The sequence below is a fragment of the Botryllus schlosseri genome, chromosome 11 (assembly GCF_051294905.1).
Source record: "Botryllus schlosseri isolate E-star chromosome 11, Bs_hap1, whole genome shotgun sequence".
In the NCBI taxonomy this organism is placed as follows: Eukaryota; Metazoa; Chordata; class Ascidiacea; order Stolidobranchia; family Styelidae; genus Botryllus; species Botryllus schlosseri.
The window spans coordinates 2795652-2818513 of NC_137246.1; the positions used below are offsets into that span (position 1 = coordinate 2795652).

The 22862-nt window shown below is 40.3% G+C and overlaps 4 protein-coding genes across 5 annotated transcripts in view; 2 read left to right on the plus strand and 2 right to left on the minus strand.

Annotated features, from left to right (window-relative positions):
* Positions 1–22862, plus strand: part of LOC145449815 (uncharacterized) — a 342177-nt gene that overhangs the window by 65706 nt on the left and 253609 nt on the right. The window lies entirely within an intron of this gene.
* Positions 1–22862, plus strand: part of LOC145449838 (uncharacterized) — a 113179-nt gene that overhangs the window by 32 nt on the left and 90285 nt on the right. The window lies entirely within an intron of this gene.
* On the minus strand, positions 412–12118 carry LOC145449813 (putative lipid scramblase CLPTM1). The gene is made up of 13 exons (XM_080328247.1): positions 11960–12118; positions 10446–10652; positions 9104–9262; positions 8340–8457; positions 8063–8269; positions 6254–6384; positions 6076–6192; positions 4317–4410; positions 4068–4258; positions 3143–3238; positions 2355–2490; positions 2128–2295; positions 412–826 (listed from the first exon to the last, which is right to left on the minus strand). The coding sequence occupies exons 1-13, from the start codon at positions 11981–11983 to the stop codon at positions 663–665; spliced, it is 1812 nt and encodes a 603-aa protein (XP_080184373.1). The 5' UTR covers positions 11984–12118; the 3' UTR covers positions 412–662.
* LOC145449828 (mitochondrial ornithine transporter 1-like) lies at positions 12047–15354 on the minus strand. Its single transcript, XM_080328266.1, has one exon. It carries the CDS (start codon positions 14685–14687, stop codon positions 13764–13766), a length of 924 nt encoding a protein of 307 aa, XP_080184392.1. The 5' UTR covers positions 14688–15354; the 3' UTR covers positions 12047–13763.

Consider the following 22862-nt stretch of genomic DNA (forward strand, 5'->3'; position numbering starts at 1 on the left):
ATTCCATCGCTGGTGTAAAGGTTGAAGCAATTCTGAAAACCTACCTACGAAAACTATGGTCATCTGCACCACACCGCCATTCCTTAAATCAGGGGTTTGCGGAATCCAGTTGCCGACCACTGTCTTATGGTATTCCTGTTCTGCCGACTTGTAGCAAGCCCACTTTCGTTCTAATTCCATCTCGATTGAATGCAAAGCTCGCGACTTCCCACATACCTCATTAACAGGAATACTAGTAACGCCATGGATCCACAACTGATTTAAACAGGCAGATCGCGAGCAAAATACAAGCTTCATGGAGCTACTACCAGCCTATCACTATCTTCTGAAAAACTTTCGGGACGCTAAACTGAGCATTAATCGCCATCTCTCACAGCAAAGACGGAACCCATTTCCAACACAGTCAACATGTTCGTAACGAAAAATTTCGTGTTCTTTTTCAATGACAAGGACAGACTTTTGAAGACGCAGACAATAACTTCGCAGTTTCGATATCAAACAGTATGGACACACAAACACATTTCTCACGACGATACCACATTTTAGAATTCTAGCAGTTTCATTTAAAGTGATTAAATTAAATAATTGTAATGAAAGTCGCACAAGCGAACCGCGCCGACCAGGCGCGGATCACGAACTCGTATTGCATCCGAGTAATATTCTCAGTCGTTCTTCTTATCTGGCTGTTCTGCTTCTGACGACTCGACTGCTGGCGTGGCGTCTCCGTTAACAGTGTGATCTTCTCCAGACGTTCCAAATTCATTTACCCTTTTAGGACCGACTCGATAGACGTACCGTTGGTAGAGGTAGATGAAAAATACAATATCTGTAAAATTCATGAATGTTGTAAGAAAAATTTGATTTGATTGAATTTAATTTGAGCCCGGTAATCCAATTCTAATATAATTTGTAAAATATTTCTATGCTCTAATTTTAATGCTAATCTAATTTGCCAACGCTGTCATAGAAATCAATATTCAATAGTGATACTTAACAAGTACAAGAACATATTTTCACTGACATGTCAAGACTATTTGAAGAAGCAAACATAATAAACGGTAGTCCAACCACTGCAAGAAATTAACGGTTAAAATCTAATACATGTATTCAACTGCATATTTAGTGACGCTCAATTTCCCCAAAAGTTTTCTTTGCGCTAAGAGCAAATCACGGAAGGTTCTAGATAAGACATGGCAGTCAGATGCCCTTCCCCCTCGGAAGAGAGTTGCTGGGGCAATATAAAAATTCAGGTAATAAGGTATTCACTGGAGAAAAGCCTTCTAGGGATGTAGAAATTGAATAATATATTCATATTGGAATATAACTGAATATTTTCCAACAACTCTCGTCAGCAACTATGAGAGAGCTTCTTTGAGGTACAGAACTTCAATATACAATTGTATAGTATATTCATATTGAAATGAACCCGAATATTTTCGGCTGACACTCGTCAGGGGTAATCGTCAGCAACTAGTAGAGAATTCGAAAGAACTACGTATATCAAAATCGTAACACAAAATATGACGTCACCAGCACGAATACGAGAGCGTTCAATGTACTATTTTTAGATGATACACGAACTCTTTTTGTTGACACAGCCTTGGCTGGTGTATTTTGATAAAAGTCGACTCCAAGGCACACAAATGAAAGTGTGAGCGACCCTTTCCGAGTATGCGAAAGGGTCGCTCACACTTTCATTTGTGTGCCTTTGAGTCGACTTTTATCAAAATACACCAGCCAAGGCTGTGTCAACAAAAAGAGTTCGTGTATCATCTAAAAATAGTACATTGAACGCTCTCGTATTCGTGCTGGTGACGTCATATTTTGTGTTACGATTTTGATATACGTTGTTCTTTCGAATTCTCTACTAGTTGCTGACGATTACCCCTGACGAGTGTCAGCCGAAAATATTCGGGTTCATTTCAATATGAATATACTATACAACTATCAGATAATTGAAAAGAATATTGTATTTGGTGATACAATGGTTGATCAACAATTCTCTACTAGTTGCTGACGATATAAGCTGAAAATATTTGGGTTTATTTCCATAAGATATTGTCACTCAATTGCATACACTGCTGTAGAATGTTCAACACCAATATCATAAAAAATAGACACGCGTACCATCTCTGAAACAGCCGATGCGATACATAGTGGGCATCTTGATTACGAAGGCGAAAATATCGTCGATAAACGTGTTGAGCGCTTTGTACGTCAACATGCGCCAAGGCAAATGCGCCACGGACTTCATCTTGTAGTTGATGAACAACTGCGGCGTCATCATGATGAAACCTGCGGCCAATTCACGTCGATAAGATTGCGTTTGCGAAAATAAATGATATTCGCAATACCGAATGTGAGCAGGAATCCGTATAGCATTCCAAGCACATACGAGTAAAATCCTTTATGTTCGTCATACAGCAAAGAGTAAACGGAGTACGCCGCCAGCAATGGGAAAAATATCATTCCCAAATACTTGAAGGCGAGCTGTGAAAAACACAATGGTTAGTTCGTCAATCATCACGATTACATCAAGGTATTGCAGTTTACAGACACACAATGATTAAATGTACATGTGCTTCATCAGCACTAGATGTTAATGCACTAAAAGATATTGTCGCACGCATAAGGAAGTTCGATTTGTACATTTTGGATTTGGAATATTGCAAGACTGTTATGCTGTTAATAGCAAATTGGAGAACCAACATTATTTGCAAGGTCAGAATTTACAATGTTCAGGATAGACCTCTGAAATTGCTCTCTCTAGACAGTGGTTCTTGTCCAGCGTGCCATGGCCGCATGATAATTATGAGGTGGGTCACACATCTATCGGGAAAATTATAGTTTTGTTCACCCAAATATTCAAGAAACAAACTCATAGTGTCGATTTAAGTTTGACGAGCTCACGTCAATAGCACAAGTCAATAAATGGGGAGGGTCGGATTCCGAATGTGCAACAAATTTTGTCGCCGTGACGTAATGATGAAAACAAGCAGCCTCGTAGGTGCTGAATGATGTGTGACAACCCACTACATCAATAACTTCTATCATAAAATTATTAGATAAGGTACTTGAAAAACGAGAAACAGCAATGAAATAGGGTTGGGGCACTGAATATTTACAAAACAGAATGACATACCTGATCATATTGCTTGGTTTCTGATTCCACGTAAGTTGACTTGTCGGTAAATTTAATCTTGGGGATTATGCCGAGGAATTTGTTCTCGCGATCAATCTGAAAGAAAATGACAGAGCTTAGTTCGGTTGATTATCAACAATTTTATCCGATCAATACGCCAGAAGATTGCGATACAATGAAAAGATGGGAAGGCGTCGAAACGACTTTGAGTAGTCTTTGATATCAGACACTCACGTAGGCCCAGACTTGAAAAGCAAAAAATTTTCAGTTTTTCAAAATCATATTAGAATTATAGCTACAGTTTTTTTCCAAATTAGATTATAAACAGGACGATTTTTTTTTGGCAAGTGGACAACATCGTCAGAATGAAGCAACATGGCGCCAGCCACCAACTGCTGCTGTTGCTGCTGTTTGTCCGTTCTTGGCAAGCCACTTAGTGAGGACAGACACATTCTACCCGAAAATGTAGGAAAGTATCTTTCGTTGCACTACAACAAATTTTGATTACTTCCACCATAATGCGTGACGTAACACCTAGTTTACAAACACGAGGGCAAAATTTTGTCAAAATTAAGTTTTTTATGTTAGAAAAATATCAAAATCTTTCGATTTAGGTAAAAAAAATCGCCCTAGTTATAATGAGAATTATAGCTACACAGTTTTTTCAAATTACATTGGAATTGAACATACTGAGATGACAAAAACTTGGTAGTTGAACAAATTTCATTCAAACCAAATCATAGTTCAGTGTTGTATGCATCAGAATTACAAATGGTTGTACAGCGAGCTTGGCTCCTTTCATATTATACAGTTTTTGTGTAGCAGTTTCAGGAAAATTAGGAATTAGATTAGTATACCGACATTTCGCTCAAATTAGTCTAATCAAATTAGAACTAGATGCCCGAATATGACATAAAGTACTTACAGTGACCGACATGACTTTGGTAATTTTCCACGCGTCGATTAGGCAACCGATAAAGACGCTGACTTTAACCACGAAATTCGCCTCGTTGTCCATAATATACAGCAGCACGATCACGGATTGGAAAACGCCAAAGCAAATCGAACGCACCGACAATCCTTCCAGAGACTTGCGGCTGTTCCAAAACTGAATGTCTTTGAAAGGAAGCGACCGTAATAATACTAGCAACGCACACGCAAACGCAAGTCATACCGTTTTTGAACGCCAGGAATTCAAAGACACTGTGGACTATCGACACGACGACGGTCAGTCCTAGTAGATAAGGATTTGTCTCCACCATCGCTTCCTGTCGTAAAGAACAACACAACGAATAAGCGCCAAAGACGGCTTTCATTCTAAATTATATGGGAAATAGTCCTTTTTCGACAATATTGGTAACTTGAGAATCGTGAGATTCAATCAGAGATTTAATTTGGAATGCGCAAGGCATTCATTACCTATATGACCAATTCATTGTGTTCTGAATCGGAGATTATTCAGACGTTCACGAGACATTCCAAATCCAACGCACCAGGGCTGTAACCAAGTCACATGGCTCCGAGTCACAAGTCAATCTCTTTTTTTATAGTTTTGACTCAAGTCAAGCCGAGTCATTTTCACTTCACCAACGAGTCAAGTCCGAGTCCAAGTCATCGGGCAGAGGGTCGAGTTCGAGTCATGGCATTATGACTCGAGTCCGAGTCCAAGTCATTGTGTTGACTGCGCAGTTTCCAGTTAAAGTCTTGATAAACTCACTTTTATAACTCTGTTTGGTGATATCGAATCGTTCGCATTTATAATATACTAATTTTCCTCACTTTTAACAGTTTCTGGTCGCATTTTCAAGTACCAGTACCAATAGACGAAATCCCAACAGTGTGGTTACTTTACTTCTCCTCGAAATGACAATGAAATGTCGGTCTTGGCCCTCTGAGTCTCAAGTCATATGACTTGGTTCGAGTCATGCACAATGACTCGAGTCCAAGTCGTGTCGATACCCGGATTGACTCGAGCCGAGTCGATTCATTTCCGTATATTCAGAAAATGACTCGAGTCAAGTCGAGTCATCAGAAAATCGTGACTCGAGTCGAGTCATGACTCGAGTCATTACAACCCTGCAACGCACCAATAGCAGGTCAGCAAGCTCTGACATATGCGCGCCGAAATCCCATATTGAACACACGTTCAAGTTTTGCATCCACGAGACGCCACACACTCCACAAAAGCCATTACATGCTGCCCGACTCCAGTACCAATTAACCTTGATGGCCCCACAATGCCTTTACAGACCCAAAGACTTCATAGTTCATATCCAGGAGCTACATATTTGAAGCAATTTGATGACTTGTCTACACACGTAGTGTGCATGTGAGCTGCGCATGTAATGTGAGCGAGTTATATTAGTAGACGAGAGATAGAGAATCTTGATATTATCACCTGGTTAGTGGCACATAGTTAAGATACCACTAGCTTGCATTAGCGACTGCCACAGCTAATTTCCTGTTTCTTTTCATTTCAGTTCAACGTAATTGACTCAATATTGAAATGAACCGGAATATTTTCGGCTGACAATCGTCAGGGGTGATCGTCAGCAACTAATAGAGAATTGGAAAGAACATTGCATATCAACAATTGTGATACGAGTGCCAGCCGAAAATATTCGGGTTCATTTCAATATGAATATATCGTCGAAGTGGAATAAAATTCACTTATGTCCAGTTTTCAAATTTTGAAGGTCCAATTTAACACCTTGAAAAAATCAAGTTTTTAAAAACTTTTCAATTGTTTTCGGCCAAATCTTGGCCATGGTTATGTCTGTTTCATTGATGCAAAGTTAATCAGGGCCAATATATGGCTGAAAGAAGATGAAAACTTTACGTAAAGTCAATTTTCTCAAAATGTGGAAAATGGACGTGTTACTTTGATTCCACTGCGACGATATAGTCATATTCAATACGATTATATTGCTTACTTTTAGGGAGTCTTTATCTTGTTCCGACTCGTCGTTATAATCCTCGCCCAACACGGACATCCACTGATTTTGCATAGATTGCGACGCGTACATTTGCAGTTTGAACATGGAGATCGGCTGCGGAAACATGTATCAAGTCGCGGGCTATCGGCGGGCAGCCCACCTCGGCTTTTCATACCTGATATGTGATACGGAAATTGACTTCTTTCACGGTGTCGTTGATGGGTTGGAAGTCGCGCAGCAGGTTCCAGTAATCGTTGACGTGAATTATCGGTTCGTAATTCATCGCGGTCTTGTCAAACTTGATTACTGATGGAAGAAAATACCGGGGAATAATTTCATCATATAATTACAAATATCGAAATATCAATAGATTCTAGCATACAAGCTACCAATTTAATTAATTGACAGTCAATTAGGCTTACCATACGTCCTCTTTTAAGAGGATTTGTCCTCTTTTTTGACTTTTTTGAAAGTGTCCTCGGAGGACGCCCTTTTGTCCTCTTTTTTGAAAATTTAGGTCAGATTTAGATCAAATTGCGAGTGATATGCCGCAAATTAGCACACAAGTGACGCTCCGGCGGGTATTTCGGAGTGCCAAACGGTGAATTTAGCTCTGAGCGGAAAGATGACCTTTTTTTTTTATTTTTAGTCAACCGATCACAAAGTGGGAAAAATTCACCGGTTTTGCAAGTCTGAAAAAGTGTCCTCTTTTTAGATTTCCAAAATATGGTAAGCCTACAGCCAATTCACTAATGCTTTTTGGAGTAGTTGAAATTCTAGTTGCGCATTCAAAAAAATCCGAACAACATGTCGTCGTTTGGTGCGAATCGTGAAATCGGTGTTCTGCTGCGTGATGTTCTTGAAGCAACTGCTAGGTCAGAGTCATCACTGCTAACGGTGGCATAGCCAGGGGATCAAAACCCCTACCATTTCAAACTTGTACTGATGTTCATGTAGAAAGCCGATCCGATTTTAGTTGCGGTTTTAAAAGGTAGCTAATTCTAGCTGCACATTTTGAAATACTGCAGCTTGCATAAGTCTATCTAGGTCGCAATTCGATATTACCACCAAATATCACAAACATATGCGAGTCATTCATGTCAATGCAGCCAAACGAGGCAATTAAAGACTTCCAGTATGGCACAATGGGTGACCAAGCGGTGAATATTGTATTAAACATCACAACTACTAGAAAGGATCCAAGCCCTCGAAGAAACCGGACCAGGGTTGTAACCAAGTCACAAAGCTCCGAGTCACAAGTCAATCTCAGTTTTATAGTTTTGACTCGAGTCAAGTCGAGTCATTTTCAATTCACCACCGAGTCAAGTCCGAGTCCAAATCATCGAGCAGAGGTTCAAGTCCGAGTCATGGTATTATGACTTGAGTTCGAGTCATTGTGTTTACTGCTCAGTTTCCAGTTATAGTCTTGTTAAAACCACTTTTATAACTCCGCTTGGTGATATCGAATGGTTTGCATTTATAATATACTGATTTTCTACACTCTACCAGTACCAGTACCAATAGACGAAATTCCAATAGGGTTTTCTTCGAAATAGATGAAATTCCAATAGGCTGTTCTTCGAAATTACAATGAAATGTCGGTCTTGGCCGTCTGAGTCTCGAGTCATGCGCAATGACTCGAGTCCAAGTCGAGTCAATACACAGATTGACTCGAGTCATTACAACTCTGACCCAGACACACAAAAAACATGCAATATGTTGAACGTGCTTATCAGAAATTTATGTAATACCGCCAGGCAATGTTCCCTCTAAGCTGCGCGCGTGCGCGCATTGCTGACAAAAACCGAGGTGTTGACCTTTTTTTCAGTCGTTACGCACCGTTGTCCAAGGGAACGCGCAGTGAGTTGGTGAGTGCGCGCAGACTCGTGAAAAATTAGAGGGAACATTGCCGACAGGTGAGATACCAAGCTGTAATTAAGCTATCTAAATATTGCTTTTGTGCAGTTAGGACTAACATACTTACATTTATCCAGAGGTTGCGGTACCGTTCCTTGCACCCAAGCAGTCTCGTCGGCTACCAGATTGATTGTAATGTTTGGATGCCAATGCGATATCGTCTCTTTAAGCCCGTGAGTCTCGGCCCGTTTTAGTAAATCTGGGTCCGTTTCGGTTTTACCAGTCAACAAATTTTGCGTCTTCTTGATCACTCGCTTCTTATACTTATTCAATCCTGAAAAACAGCGAAGATTGATTTTGATACATATTCTAGACTCGACTAGCGGAATTTCTTATGTACTTACGTTTGTGAGCTTCAAAAGTGTATTTCTCAGAGTAATCTCCTTCCATACTGGGATGAGGGACGTAACCTTCTTTTGTGAAGTAAATATGCATGTAAACGGAGCCGTTGTTTTGGATGTTCTAGCCCCAAAGAAGCAAAGAAATGCAATCGCAATAAAACGTTGGTACAAGGTAGTCCTGGTCGTGTTGCTAAACCAGGCTGGGAATAAAATATGACTCTACTAGATTAGAACGTGGAATTAACAATTTTTAAATTTCATTATCGCGCAGTGACTCTTAAATCTAGATAACGGGCATGAGTCATTCTTCTCAAAATTGCAGATATGGACATTGAGACGCAGTTGCGTAAATCAATGCTCGTCCAGGTTCAATATGTCATTTAGGGTGGCTTTTGGTTGTCATGGAAAGCCAGACATCTTCTAATATGACATGATTGCATTTTAATAGCCATGAATAAAAATAAAATTTTTGGTATATGAAATTTACATGTCAACATTGATGTCAAACATAGCCTCTATTATAGGCTAATTGATAAGTCCAATTCTTCAATTTAGTAATTTACTTTTATAATGGGGCAAATGAGGTGCCCTAACGTTGTCTAGGGGGTCGAAACCCCTTAGAAAATGGTGAGCTAACGCGCACCACGAAGTAAGATATCTGACCTAGTAAACCGTATGTATATTTGGATAACTATATAATCAATCTTGAACAATACAATCGATATAATGAACAGTTTGGATTCACAACTTCCCGAAAGCTCACACACCTTTGACAGCACGACCGTCGTGTTTTCAGTGAAAGTGCCGTCCTTGTCTGGCCCATCGTACCACGCGCCGTAAGTCAGCTCGGTTTGGTGCCAATACAAATGGCTCATGTCTGTAAACTCCGTGAACGTCTCTTTCTCGCTGAGAAACACCCACAGATCCTACAAGGAAATAAAGACAAATGTAATTGCAAGCCTGATTTTTCTGTATTGAATCGCCTTGTAATCAAGTCATTGTGCATGACTCGAACCAAGTCATATGACTCGAGACTAGGGCGGCCAAGACAGACATTTCATTGTAACTTCGTAGAATGGTAAAGTTACCACATCATTGGTATTTTGTCTATCAGTTCTAATACTTGGAAGATAGGGCCAGAAACTGTTGAACCTGAGGAAAATTATTATTGTGAATTACTGAATTTGTGATCTATTCTATACCACCCGAGCAGAGTAGAGAAAAAGTTGTTCGAACCAGGGTTGTAACCAAGTCACTAGGCTCCGAATCACAAGTCAATCTCACTTTTATAGTTTTGACTTGAGTCAAGTCGAGTGATTTTCAATTCACCACTGAGTCCAAGTTAGCGAGCAGAGGGTCGAGTCCGAGTCATGGTATTATGACTCGAGTCCGAGTCCAAGTCATTGTGCTGACTACTCAGTTTCCAGTTCAAGTCTTTTTAAACCCACTTTTATAACTCTCTTTGGTGTTATCGAACAGTCCGCATTCATAATATACTTATTTCCCTCACTTTTAGCAGTTTCTGGTCGCATTTTCAAGTACCAGTACCAACAGACGTAATCCCAACAGTGCGGATATTTTACTATTCTTCGAAGTTATAATGAAATGTCGGTCTTGGCCGTCTGAGTCTCGAGTCATATGACTTGGTTCGAGTCTTGTGCAATGACTCGAGTCCAAGTCGAGTCATTTCCGTATTTTGAGAAAATGACTCGAGTCATGAGAAAAACGTGACTCTAGTCAAGTCATTACAACCCTGGTTTGAACCGGATTGAACTGCAAACTGCACAGGGAACACAATGACTTGGACTCGGATTCGAGTCAAAACACTATGACACTCTGCTTGCTGACTTGCACACGGACTTGACTAATGGTGGTGAGTTGAAAATGACTCGACTCGAGTCGAGTCACAACTATAAAAGTGCGATTGACTTGTGACTCGGAACCATGCAACTTGGTTACAACCCTGGTTATTGTTTCGGTGAAACGTCACTAATGTCGGAAACGCAGTCACCAATCTCTCAGTCCTGCTGAGCGTCTGAAGCCAGAAACTCCAGTGTACACTACCTTATCATTGTCTTATCGTTACTGGCCGATCATAGAAATTCTCACCACTGCGTCGCCGAATTTCAACAAGTTCCGCGCTGCGATCGTGCTTCCCGGCTTTCCGCTGCCACCCGTGTCTGTCTTATTACCCCCACGCAGCCACGACATCATCATCCACATGAACATAACCCGGAACACAATGCCGGATATCACCTGAAGCGTTGACTGGGGCTGCTGTTGCGGTTGTTCATTGTTTGCGGGCGCTTGCGCGGGCTGTAGCGAACAAAAACAAAGATTCATTTAATTATTGAAAAGAGATACCAATACCATTTCCGGCATTAGAAAGCAATCACTCAAATGCGTGATCTCCGATAGAAGAGATCTGCAGGCATAGTTAGCTAGCTGAAACTGCAAAAATGCCAGATATATGCCAAAATATGGTTTTTGAAAAGGTAGATTTTGATGAAAATTGCTAATAAAAATGTCAACAAGAATTGAAAGAAGTTTGTATGAAGCGACAAAACAAGTGTGTACAGCAAAATTGTTGAAATGGGTCTGTGAATCCTTTGGTGGTCCGTGGACTAGCTTCAAGGGGTTCATGAAAGGCCGATGAAAATCTTATGATCGAAACCAGACATCTTTTTTCTTCATTTTTCACATAGGCCTACCTCATGCCAAAAATGACTATGGTTGCAGCTGCAGATTCGGCATAAAATGTAGCTAGATTAATTGTGGTTCTACACACGAGAAACATCCCAAATGATGACACTGAAAATATAAAATTTTGCAACAATCGATGATTGATTCCCTATTTTCTGTGATAGAAAGATTTTGTTCCCGAAACAACACATACTTTACTGTTACGAAGTCCTTCATAGTACTTTTGGCCAAATCACGAGCTCTTCCAGTTCAGGGAAAATCCCATATCCAAGTAATAATACAACACATGTAATTTTGGCTACTGCAGCAATATTTCCTGGTACTTGAGCCGAGCCAATTCATTTATTAGAACATTGGAAATCAATACTACAGAAATTGAGTATTGTACGAGCTTTTGGTAAGAAAGGTTCAAGAGGCAACCGATTTGGACACAAAATCCGACATCGGCCAACACTGGGGAGTGACTGTCGGATGCCTATGGCAGATATTCCTTTAAAATTTGAGGTCAGTATGCTTTACCAAAGTTCAATATGAATATATTATCCAATTATATACTGAGGAGTCTCTAGGCTACATGCCTACCAATGAGTCACCAAATTATATGTTTCAATTAGATACAATTCCTTGTATTTCACTAAAGGGATTCCACAAGTCGTCACTTGTCAAGTTACAGTTACTAAAACAATGCTTCATTCTTTTGTGGGTTGGTGATATAAATTGAATATAAGCAGTGAATCCTGACAAGGCTGCCCAGTGCCCAGTGACAATATAAGATGTTAAATCAGCAGTAGGCCTACATACCATATTTCAGGCAAAACAAATTCCGTTAATTCAATCTAGCACTCTATGTACTCCAATGAGAAATGGTTGTATGCTTAATAAGTGATAGGGTTGGTAAATGATTCAGCATTCCAACGTACCTGAACACTTTGGGCTTCAGACATTTTGCGAATTTTACTAATAGAAGTGAAAATACTCGACCAAGTGTCGAGATGTACAAAAAAGACCTGAAATCAAGGAAGGAGCATATCATGATCAATTCTGCATTGGGAACCCGTTTCCTCAGTTGACAGTGGCATATCAAAACTTCAATTAACTACGAACACGAAAATAATAGTGAAGAAGTAATATTGATGATATTTAATATCTAATTTGGTGTTACAAATTTTGTTACTGTCTGCATTTCAACAATAGATTCATCTATTTGCATAATCGGGCAATCACATCAATCTAGGTAGACCGATTTCATCTCATTGTACCATAGCTGGAGATTGCCAACAGGATGATAAATACAAAATTTTATCTAACAAGGACCAAGCCTTTCATGCCTTTAAACAGTAAACATGTGAAAAAATGCAAAAAGCTTAGCAAAGACCATGTCGATTAGCCTACACACTACTTATTGAGACAGAATGAAAACATAATTAGTCTAACTAAACCAACAAACTGACGAGACATGAAAAGATGCTGTGCATATCATCATATACTCGAAAATTGGTTTAATGACTACAATACAAATATAAAACAATATCGCAGGTACGAGTATGGTGTTATTTAAAGGGGTTGCAGCATGTACAGTACACCTTCAAAGGCATTGATTTTGCAAACTGGACAAGCTCATTATCATCAGTGTAATGGGAATGTACCAGAGTAACAATGAAATTGAAATCTACCCAACAAGCAGAAGTCTTCTTGTGTGCCAAATTAGAAAAATGTCATGAAAGGTAAATAAACATCAAAGTTTTAACAATAGACCTAATTGGGGCCAGTTTTGATGATATCTTCTGAAAAGTAGCACAATCTTAAGTACATATACTACCAGTTGGAAGATCATAGCAGCAGACTCGGACAGATAGAAAGTTTCCAGCTTTTCTAAAATAGATTAGAATTGGAATTATTCCTATACAGGTTTTCCCAAATGAGATTAGTTAGAATTAGAATTATTGAATTGACGAAAACTTGGAAATTAAATCAGAGCAACCTTGGCTTTTTTCAGCATGATTAAGTTCTCCTGAAGCATTGACAGGAAAAGTAGAAATTAGATTAGAAATAAAATTAGGGCGTAGAAACATTTCACTGATTAGATTAGAATTAGATAACTGGCATTCCGCTGTAATTAGTCAATTAGAGAACTAGAACTATCTAGCTGTCCAAGTCTGCGGAATACAGACTTGTCTTTCCATATTCATGATTTTAGACATTGTACTTGTCATAGTTGGTTAATCGAGCTTGCTAAAAAATGATGCACCTTGATACACCTGCAACGAAAGGCTAGTAATTAGTTAAAGCACGTATTTCATGCATTTGTCAGTATGGCAAGAACAGCCTGTATCAATCATAAGAATTGCTGAAATCAGAAAAGCGAAGTGCCACAATATTCCATCATCAATATAAATATTCAAACTTAGACTAGCTAGTAGCAACCTCTGCCATTTTGCCATGCTGTTGCAGAAGTCTTACCACTATCATCGGAAATCACATCATTTGTATGTTAGGAATTTCAGGTATTGCCCTGTTCAACCCAAATTGAATATGGTTTCTGTTACCCTGTTCTAGAACCGATGGGGCAAGTAATTGATTCATTATCAACACAAGAAAATCGAAAATTTCAAATTGTCTACGTATTCAACTTAACGGTCAATATCTTTATAATACTGAATGATCAATAAACTAACACAATTCGCAAATCAATATAATTTGATTCATATAAACATATCGACACGATTAAGAATCCTCACCACCCCGAAGTGCCTTTTGAGTCCACTCATAAGCTAAAAACAACGCCCCATTGGCAGGGTAACTTCTAAACAAACACGGCCCCAGACCAGAATACAGCTTCAAGAAACCTTCCGTCCTCACAATACTTAGAAATGTTGTAATGAACCCTTGCTGCACACCTTTCGTAGATAGAACTTGTATGCGGGACTTCACAGAGTCAATGGGATAGATTAGAGTCCACAAAAAGACTCCTGCGGTTCCACCAGCAAACATCAAGCCTAAAGGTCCGATGTCATCTTTAGTTTTCCCAGGTGGTGTAAGTACCGACCTTGTTAATTCATAGCCGTAGAAAAACGCAAAGTATCCGGGGAACTCGCGTACCCATGTACTAGTAATCCCAGTCATAAGACCAAGCAGTCCTCTCTCTTTCATAATCATTCTTGTTACATGCCATGGTCCGACTGATTTGTTAGAAACCTTTCCCACAGCGGCCATCTCTGTTAAAGCTTGCATTTTGCATTTTATCAGTTCAGTAGGACAAACGACCATAGCCGAGAAGATAGATGCGATACTCCCTGATAACGCCATTTGCATATTACTCAGATTCTTCATCTCCGTGTTTGACATTGTGGCCACAAATTTTTTCGCAAATCCAAGAGCAACAAATAACACTGCATTCTCAGATACGTTACAAACCAACGCAGGTACAGACCCTTTATACAACCCCCTTATTCCTTCCGACTTGAAAATCTCTCGGAAACACGTGAACCCGTTTTTGTAAAATTCCGGGAAAGTCTGCATTTTCACTTTGATGGTGTCTAAGGGTTGGCCGAAGTAAACACATGCCGTGCCACCCGCGCAGCCGGATAGAAAGTCTATGTAAAAGTCCTTGAAATGTGCGGACAACCCAATTGGTTTGTCCGAAGCCATAATATTAATGAGTAAATCTGAAATCTGGAGCAGAATAATGATAGTAACATTATTAACTGCTAACTACATTTTTGCTCATGTCCGCAACAAAACTATAAACCATTTGTCTTCTACCATCTTTTATAAATAAATTCAGACTTTGGAACATGTTGTTACGTTTTAAGTAATCAAAGAACCTTAAAATAGGAACAGAACCTTCCAGACCTCTCCACCTTTACCAACTCGACAAGCACAACCATTTCGTGTTTGGGGCTCATGCATTTCAGAAATCGATTGAATTTAAGGCGAAGCATCCTAAAATTTTTCCAAAGTCAAAAATATCTGCAAACTGCGATGAATTGCAACAAATTTGCACGACAGAAGCGAGTGCAAATGTGTTGAAAAAGCATGGCTGATCAATACAGACTTACTGTTTCAGTTCAGTTTATTAGTAGCTATTTTGTCAGATCAATACACCACAAGATTTTAATACAATGAAAAGATAGGAAAGTGTCGAAACGACTCAGTGCCTAGTCTTTGAAATCAGGCAACAACCTGGGTTGTGGGCTTAGGCGACGTAAAGAAGAGGCATGCACACTGAATGAATTGTAATATAGACGATAACATAAAACAACAAGCGACAAAATGAGGTGGCATGTGACTTGAGGCGAGGTCCATATAACAGATTGTGGTCCGGATATCTCGACTATAGTAATTATTAATTATAAGCCCTGTCTAAAATCCAATTTCCACCAGCCGCACTTGTTCCTTGCTATGAGTTATGGTTATCTACGAATGCAGCAGCTTGAAGGTGATAGCACCTGATAGCACTACGCTACATAGCTTCAATTTCATGCATCGGCAATAATCCCCACTACCAACGAAGAGGAGGGTTGGTGCTCTCACTTTACAAATGGGAAAAAAAGTTTACAAATGGGTAAGGATTTACTTTACAAATGGGCAAGAAAGTTTACAAATGGGTAAGGATTTACTTTGCAAATGGGCAAGAAGTTTGCAAATGGGTAAGGATTGATTTCACTTTGCAAATGGCTAAGAACGGTCAAAAATCACGACAGGGTCCAGATCCAGATGGGTCCTCTCCCGCAAATTCGGCGAAATCCAAATCCAAATAAAAAAATCTAGATCTTCATCCAAAACGGACGTCAGTTAGTTCGTGCTACCATGTGACCCCCATCGCCAGATTCACCACCACTAATTCGGATAAATCCAAATCCAGATTTAGTTGGTGCGCTGTCAAAACTCACGACATGGTGGGGTCGTCAGCCCCCCCAGTTGAGCAAGGCCCAGATGAGGCCTCCCTCCACACATTCGGCGAAATCCAAATTCGAAAATGTGACCCCCGCATCCCCCATCACCACTACCACCAATTTTGATAAATCCAAATCCAGAAGTAGTTGGTGCGGTCAGCCCCCCAGTCGAGCAAGACCCAAATGAGTCCGCCTCCCACAAATTCGGCGAAATCCGATCGTGGATCAGTATGGATTTTCGGGTTCGGGATTTGGTCAAATAGACGAGGGGTCACCGTATTTCTGGGGGATGAGGGTCATTTTGGGTAGTGCCCAAGTTTGCGGTGCGGGGGGTGGGTGACCACTCGCCTATTTGACCAAATCCCGAACCCGAAAATCCATACTTTCATCAGAGTACACCCGCTCCCGCACTGATTTTCTCTGAAGTTGCAAATGGGCAGGAAATTTTTCAAACGCGAAGGATTTACTTTGCAAATGGGCAAGAAAGTTTACAAATGGGTAAGGATTTACTTTGCAAATTGGCAAGAAAGTTTACAAATGGGTAAGGATTTACTTTGCAAATGGGCAAGAAAGTTTACAAATGGGTAAGGATTTACTTTGCAAATGGGCAAGAAAGTTTACAAATGGGTAAGGATTTACTTTGCAAATGGGCAAGAAAGTTTACAAATGGGTAAGGATTTACTTTGCAAATGGGCAAGAAAGTTTACAAATGAGAAAGTTTACAAATGGGTAAGGATTTACTTTGCAAATGGACAAGAAAGTTGTCAAATGGCCAAGGTTACTTTGCAAATGGGCAAGGTTCACCCCCCCCCCATCATCACCACCACCAATTTGGATAAATCCAAATCCAGAAGTAGCTGGTGCGGTCAGCCCCCCCTCCAGTCGAGCAAGACCCAGATGAGTATTCCTCCCACAAATTCGGCGAAATCCAATCGAGGTCAAAACTCTTGACAATGTGGGGTCATCCCCCCCGCATACTTGGGGGCTACCCAGAAGGATCCCCCCCAGGAATACGGCACCCCCCGTGCTTTGTGTAACTAGTAAATCTACTGGGAATGTCATGGAGATATCTGCCCACATTGAATTTGGTACTGCACCCAGTTATTAATTTTAACACGAATGTATTCCTGTTTTATTTTCAAATATTCTACCAATGGGTATTGTGCATCATTATAAACATTTTGCGTTACCTGAAAAGATACATGTTGCGATTTCGTATGTAGCCACCTCCGACGAAATGTCGAAAGTGTGCGACCACCCTTCCCCCGACCACAAATACTTAGATTTTTCTGTCACTTGAAGTAGTTTTCACGTGTCACAAAAATTGCTAATTATACTGTTAATTGAGTAGAAAACATAGGGAGTTACTTGTGCTACTTGAGTAGCACTTCTTCAAACTTTAGTTCAGTAGTTCTCAACTGGGAGTCCGTGAAGCATTTTCAGGGGTCCACGATCATCATCATCATCATTGGTTTATTAGCAATTTTATCAGTTCAATACACCACAAAAATGCGATACAATGAATAGACAGGAAGATGTCGAAGCGACTTGGATTTGTCAATGGAATCGGACACCCACCTTGGCCTAGGCGTAGTAAAAAGGAGGCATGCACACTGAATGAAAGTAAAGAATACAGTATAGAAAAAGAAAGCGACAAGAAATAGGGCGGCATGTCATGGGAAGCGAGATCGATAGGTCAGTCGTGGTCCGGTAATCTTGAGGATGGACTGCGAAGCGAAGCGAATTTACAAAATAATTGATAGCCTAATTTATATTTTTCAAATTACGAAAATCACGAGGCGAAATTGCCATTAGCCCACTGATACAAATATTTGGCTGCGTATAGAGGCTGCGTATAGAGGTTTTTTACTGGGCATTGTGTAAAAAATAAATGGTTGGATACGTAAAGTCAATCACGGAGACTTCGAAATGTTCACAAAATCCGTTTTCTCCTGTGATTAGGCCTACATAACCATTTCTCTAATAACTTCAAGATGAGCTGCTTGAACAGGCTTGAGCTAAATTTGAACAAAAAAATAGATGTCTATAATTAAGTGACCTCTGAATGTTCGATGACACTACTTCTATTAGCCATACCGGTAAATCTGAAAATGAAAACGTATTTGCAATATGCAAGTAACAATATAATGAACCAATTTCATTCACTAACCATGAAAAATTTTCGCGCTTCGCTTTTCGATGACAATACCAATACACGGAAGAACAGATATCGGTCTGTATAGTTAGTGACATTAGTTCCAACCCCAGCTTTGTGTATCGGTACCACTCTGACTGTTTTCAGATAGCTTGGAATGACACCGCTTTCTATCATGAAGTTTAAAAAATGGGACTTGATCATTGCCGACAGCCTTATTGGATTTCAGTTTGTGGATGGCTACTTCTACTTCGGCGTGATTGGCAGGATCGAGCATACCAGACTGAGATGTCGATCTTAGCTCCGGCCTGGCTGACGCAGGTTTCGCAAGAGAAGAGACAATATTAGGACCTACGTTACAAAAATATTCATTGAAGTGATTCGCGACGATCGCAGGGTCTGAAAGTTTTTCACCGGTATTTGAATTCACAATTTGCAGAACAGACTTCATCATTGGTATATTAGCAATTTTATCAGTTCAATACACCACAAAAAAATGCGATACAATGAAAAGAAAGGAAGATGTCGAAGCGACTATAGGAGTTGTCTATGGAATCGGACACCCACCTTGGCCTAGGCGATGTAAAGAGGAGGCATGCACACTGAATGAAAGTAAAGAAGATAGTATAGAACAGTGGTTCGCAGTCCGCCGGTCCGCGACGACATTCCTGCCGGTCCGCGAGGTATATTACAATTTTATACCTTAATTTCAAGATGCAATGTTGAAGGCGACGCAAGTACACAACATATACGAGCTGACCAGTAAACCACTATCTCTACAGACGAGAAAGAGTTGTCTGATTATTGTGTGAAATGCTACTCTAAGACATCACCAGGAGACAGCACACAATGGGTATTAAGTGATAGACTCCATTTTGTTACGCAACGTAATTCAAGTCGTTTTTCCAGGTCGAATGTAACAATTGCAAAAGATGGACCCACACGGATTGTTCTCCTGGGCAATTTGCACCGGAAGGATCTTTTTATTGCGACTATTGCCACGATGTGTGCTAGGCCTATTCGTTCCTCCTACAATGAATATATATTCGATGATTGGTGTAAGTTTAGTAATGGAAATTTCTTTGAATAAAATTGAACGCTGAAGACATGTTCACCAACTATATGTGGATTTGTATTTATCCGGAATGGTGGTGGTGATGGGGGGTCTAGCAACACTAACCGATGTCAGTTTTGGATGTAGATCTGCATGTTTTTAATTTGGATTTGGATTTCGCCGAATTTGAGGGGAGAGGCCATCCTGTCGTGTTTTTTACCGTTCTTGGCCATTTGCAATGTGAAATCAATCCTTGCCCATTTGCAAAGTAAATCCTTGCCTATTTGCAAACTTTCTTGCCCATTTGCAAAGTAAATTCTTGCCCATTTGCAAACTTTCTTGCCCATTTGCAAAGTAAATCCTTGCCTATTTGCAAACTTTCTTGCCCATTTGCAAAGTAAATTCTTGCCCATTTGCAAACTTTCTTGCCCATTTGCAAAGTAAATCCTTACCCATTTGTAAACTTTCTTGCCCATTTGCAAAGTAAATCCTTGCCCATTTGTAAACTTTCTTGCCCATTTGCAAAGTAAATTCTTGCCCATTTGCAAACTTTCTTGCCCATTTGCAAAGTAAATCCTTGCCTATTTGCAAACTTTCTTGCCCATTTGCAAAGTAAATTCTTGCCCATTTGCAAACTTTCTTGCCCATTTGCAAAGTAAATCCTTACCCATTTGTAAACTTTCTTGCCCATTTGCAAAGTAAATCCTTACCCATTTGTAAACTTTCTTGCCCATTTGCAAAGTAAATCCTTACCCATTTGTAAACTTTCTTGCCCATTTGCAAAGTAAATCCTTACCCATTTGTAAACTTTCTTTCCCATTTGCAAAGTAAATCATTACCCATTTGCAAACTTTCTTGTCCATTTGCAAAGTAAATCCTTGCCCATTTGAAAACTTTCTTGCCCATTTGCAGAGTAAATTCTTGCCCATTTGCAAACTTTCTTGCCCATTTGCAAAGTAAATCCTTGCCCATTTGAAAACTTTCTTGCCCATTTGCAAAGTAAATCCTTGCCCATTTGCAAACTTTCTTGCCCATTTGCAAAGTAAATCCTTGCCTATTTGAAGAGTAAACACTTGCCCATTTGAAAAGTAAATGCTTGCCCATTTGCAAAGTAAATCCTTCGCATTTGAAAAATTTCCTGCCCAATTGCAACTTCAGAGAAAATCAGTGCGGGAGGGGGTGTCGATCAGTGCGGGAGGGGTGTCGCCGTATTTTTTGGGGATGAGGGTCCTCTTGGCTAGTGTCCAAGTATGGGGGGGGGGGGCGCTGACCCCACATTGTCGTGAGTTTTGACCACGATCGGATTTCGCCGAATTTGTGGGAGGCGGACTCATCTGGGTCTTGCTCGACTGGGGGGCTGACCGCACCAACTAATTCTGGATTTGGATTTATCAAAATTGGTGGTGGTGATGGGGGATGCGGGGGTCGCATTTTCGAATTTGGATTTCGCCGAATGTGTGGAGGGAGGCCTCATCTGGGCCTTGCTCAACTGGGGGGGGGGGGCTGACGACCCCACCATGTCGTGAGTTTTGACAGCGCACCAACTAAATCTGGATTTGGATTTATCCGAATTAGTGGTGGTGAATCTGGCGATGGGGGTCACATGGTAGCACGAACTAACTGACGTCCGTTTTGGATGAAGATCTAGATTTTTTTATTTGGATTTGGATTTCGCCGAATTTGCGGGAGAGGACCCATCTGGATCTGGACCCTGTCGCGATTTTTGACCGTTCTTAGCCATTTGCAAAGTGAAATCAATCCTTACCCATTTGCAAACTTCTTGCCCATTTGCAAAGTAAATCCTTACCCATTTGTAAACTTTCTTGCCCATTTGTAAAGTAAATCCTTACCCATTTGTAAACTTTTTTTCCCATTTGTAAAGCGAGAGCACCAACCCTATCGCCAACGAAAGGGCATCAACTAGCTCACCGTGGAAAAGATATTCAAGGATAGACTTGCAAACCCACATGTTCAGTTCGCTTGCGGTCGAATCGTCCACGAATCTCGCACAACTGCTACATATTAATCAATCTGAGGCGAGTTTTGGACTTCCAAATCTTTCTGTATAAATTATAACAGTATATTCAGGCGTAAACAGTTCAGGAATAAGCTCGTAAATTACAAGAATTTAGAATTACTCAAATAGTGCTTCACGTTTCCATTGGTGGTGTTTCACCAAAGAAAATATTTTGCTTGCATAAACAGAACGACATCAACTCCCGATGTCGGTCGGAATGCCGTATCATATTTTGTACCGTTTGTTTCTTAGTATATAAAACTTGTGTTCCTTATTGTGTCATTGTGAGTTTCCTTCAGGTGCCAGCGACGTGAATCTAAACTCAGGTTCTTTATACTACGTGCAAACTAGCTCGTTGAAGGTTGGTCTATTCAAGTCGAGCCCCGTTCGGCCATCGCTTGTTGACAGATATCAAATATTTCATGTGTGACTCAAGTCCTCTTGACACTTCTTTCTATTGCGTTACAGTATCATTGTAATTTGACATGCAATATATCAATGCTTGATCAGCCAAAAATATTCAGGTTCATTTCAATAATCAACTGTATGCTGAAGGTATGTGCCCCCAAGACCATCATCATTACTTGATCCTTTACAGTCGACTTATGGGTGTTGTGCGTACGTACTGTACGTGAAAGCAGAACATAACCTACTAAAGAACTTCAAATGCCATTCATGTTGACATGTAAGCCAATTTGGTGATACAAACCTCTGTAAATTGCTGATAAAATTCAATCCTTAATCCAATCGAAGTTACATTATGGCATCCTCTGTTGGGGGGCTGCCAGTAAAACTGCACTCAAGCCACTGCAGAAACTACAGCATAAAGTACTCCGAATCATAGCTAGGGCCCCAAAGGGGCCTGGCTGCCCATCCAATAAGTCGCTGCTGAAGAGATTCGGCGTCCTAAACATAGAAGATATGCGGAAACTAGAAATCGTCAAGTTTATGTATCAGTTTCACTGCGGTCGTTGCCCCGAATACTTCAATGACTTCTTTACCTCTGAATCAAAAGCGCACAAGTACAACACACGCGCGTCCACGTCGTCCAAATATCATATGATCGACCGAAAAGATCGTCGCTCTATCAAATATGCCGGACCTGATGTGTGGAACAGTATCCCGCCGGCCATCCGGCAGTCGACGAGCATGTCCACATTCAAGTCGAAATACAAGCAATTACTACTAAATAAATACAGTCCATCCTCAAGATTACCGGACCACGACTGACCGAACGATCTCGATTCCCATGACATGCCGCCCTATTTCTTGTCGCTTCCTTTTTCTATACCATCTTCTTTACTTTCATTCAGTGTGCATGCCTCCTCTTTACATTGCCTAGGCCAAGGTGGGTGTCCGATTCCATAGACAACTCCTAGTCGCTTCGACATCTTCCTTTCTTTTCATTGTATCGCATTTTTGTGGTGTATTGAACTGATAAAAGTGCTAATAAACCAATGATGATGATAATGACATTTTGTCCTTGTATGGTTTCATACCATTCTCAGCACCAATCACAATTGTCACCCAATGCAAATTCAGATTTTCTTACAAATTAATAATACGGTATCATTAATGAGCATTTTACAATTGTCACATCATTCGAACTTCATTACCTAACACATTCAACACCTTCCTTTTTATATGATTCGTGTACTGTTACTGCAAAACCGAATAAACCTCTGTCGTAATTCAACTAATG

Excerpts from the sequence above, each read along its gene's own strand:
- LOC145449813 (XM_080328247.1), bottom strand. The coding sequence starts at position 11,983 with ATGTCTGAAGCCCAAAGTGTTCAG. Across the intron at positions 8,458-9,103 it reads CGACGGTCGTGCTGTCAAAG|AACATCCAAAACAACGGCTC; the intron begins GTGTGTGAGCTT and ends CTTTGGGGCTAG. Across the intron at positions 827-2,127 it reads CATCGGCTGTTTCAGAGATG|ATATTGTATTTTTCATCTAC; the intron begins GTACGCGTGTCT and ends TGAATTTTACAG.
- LOC145449828 (XM_080328266.1), bottom strand. The coding sequence starts at position 14,687 with ATGGCTTCGGACAAACCAATTGGGTTGTCCGCACATTTCAAGGACTTT.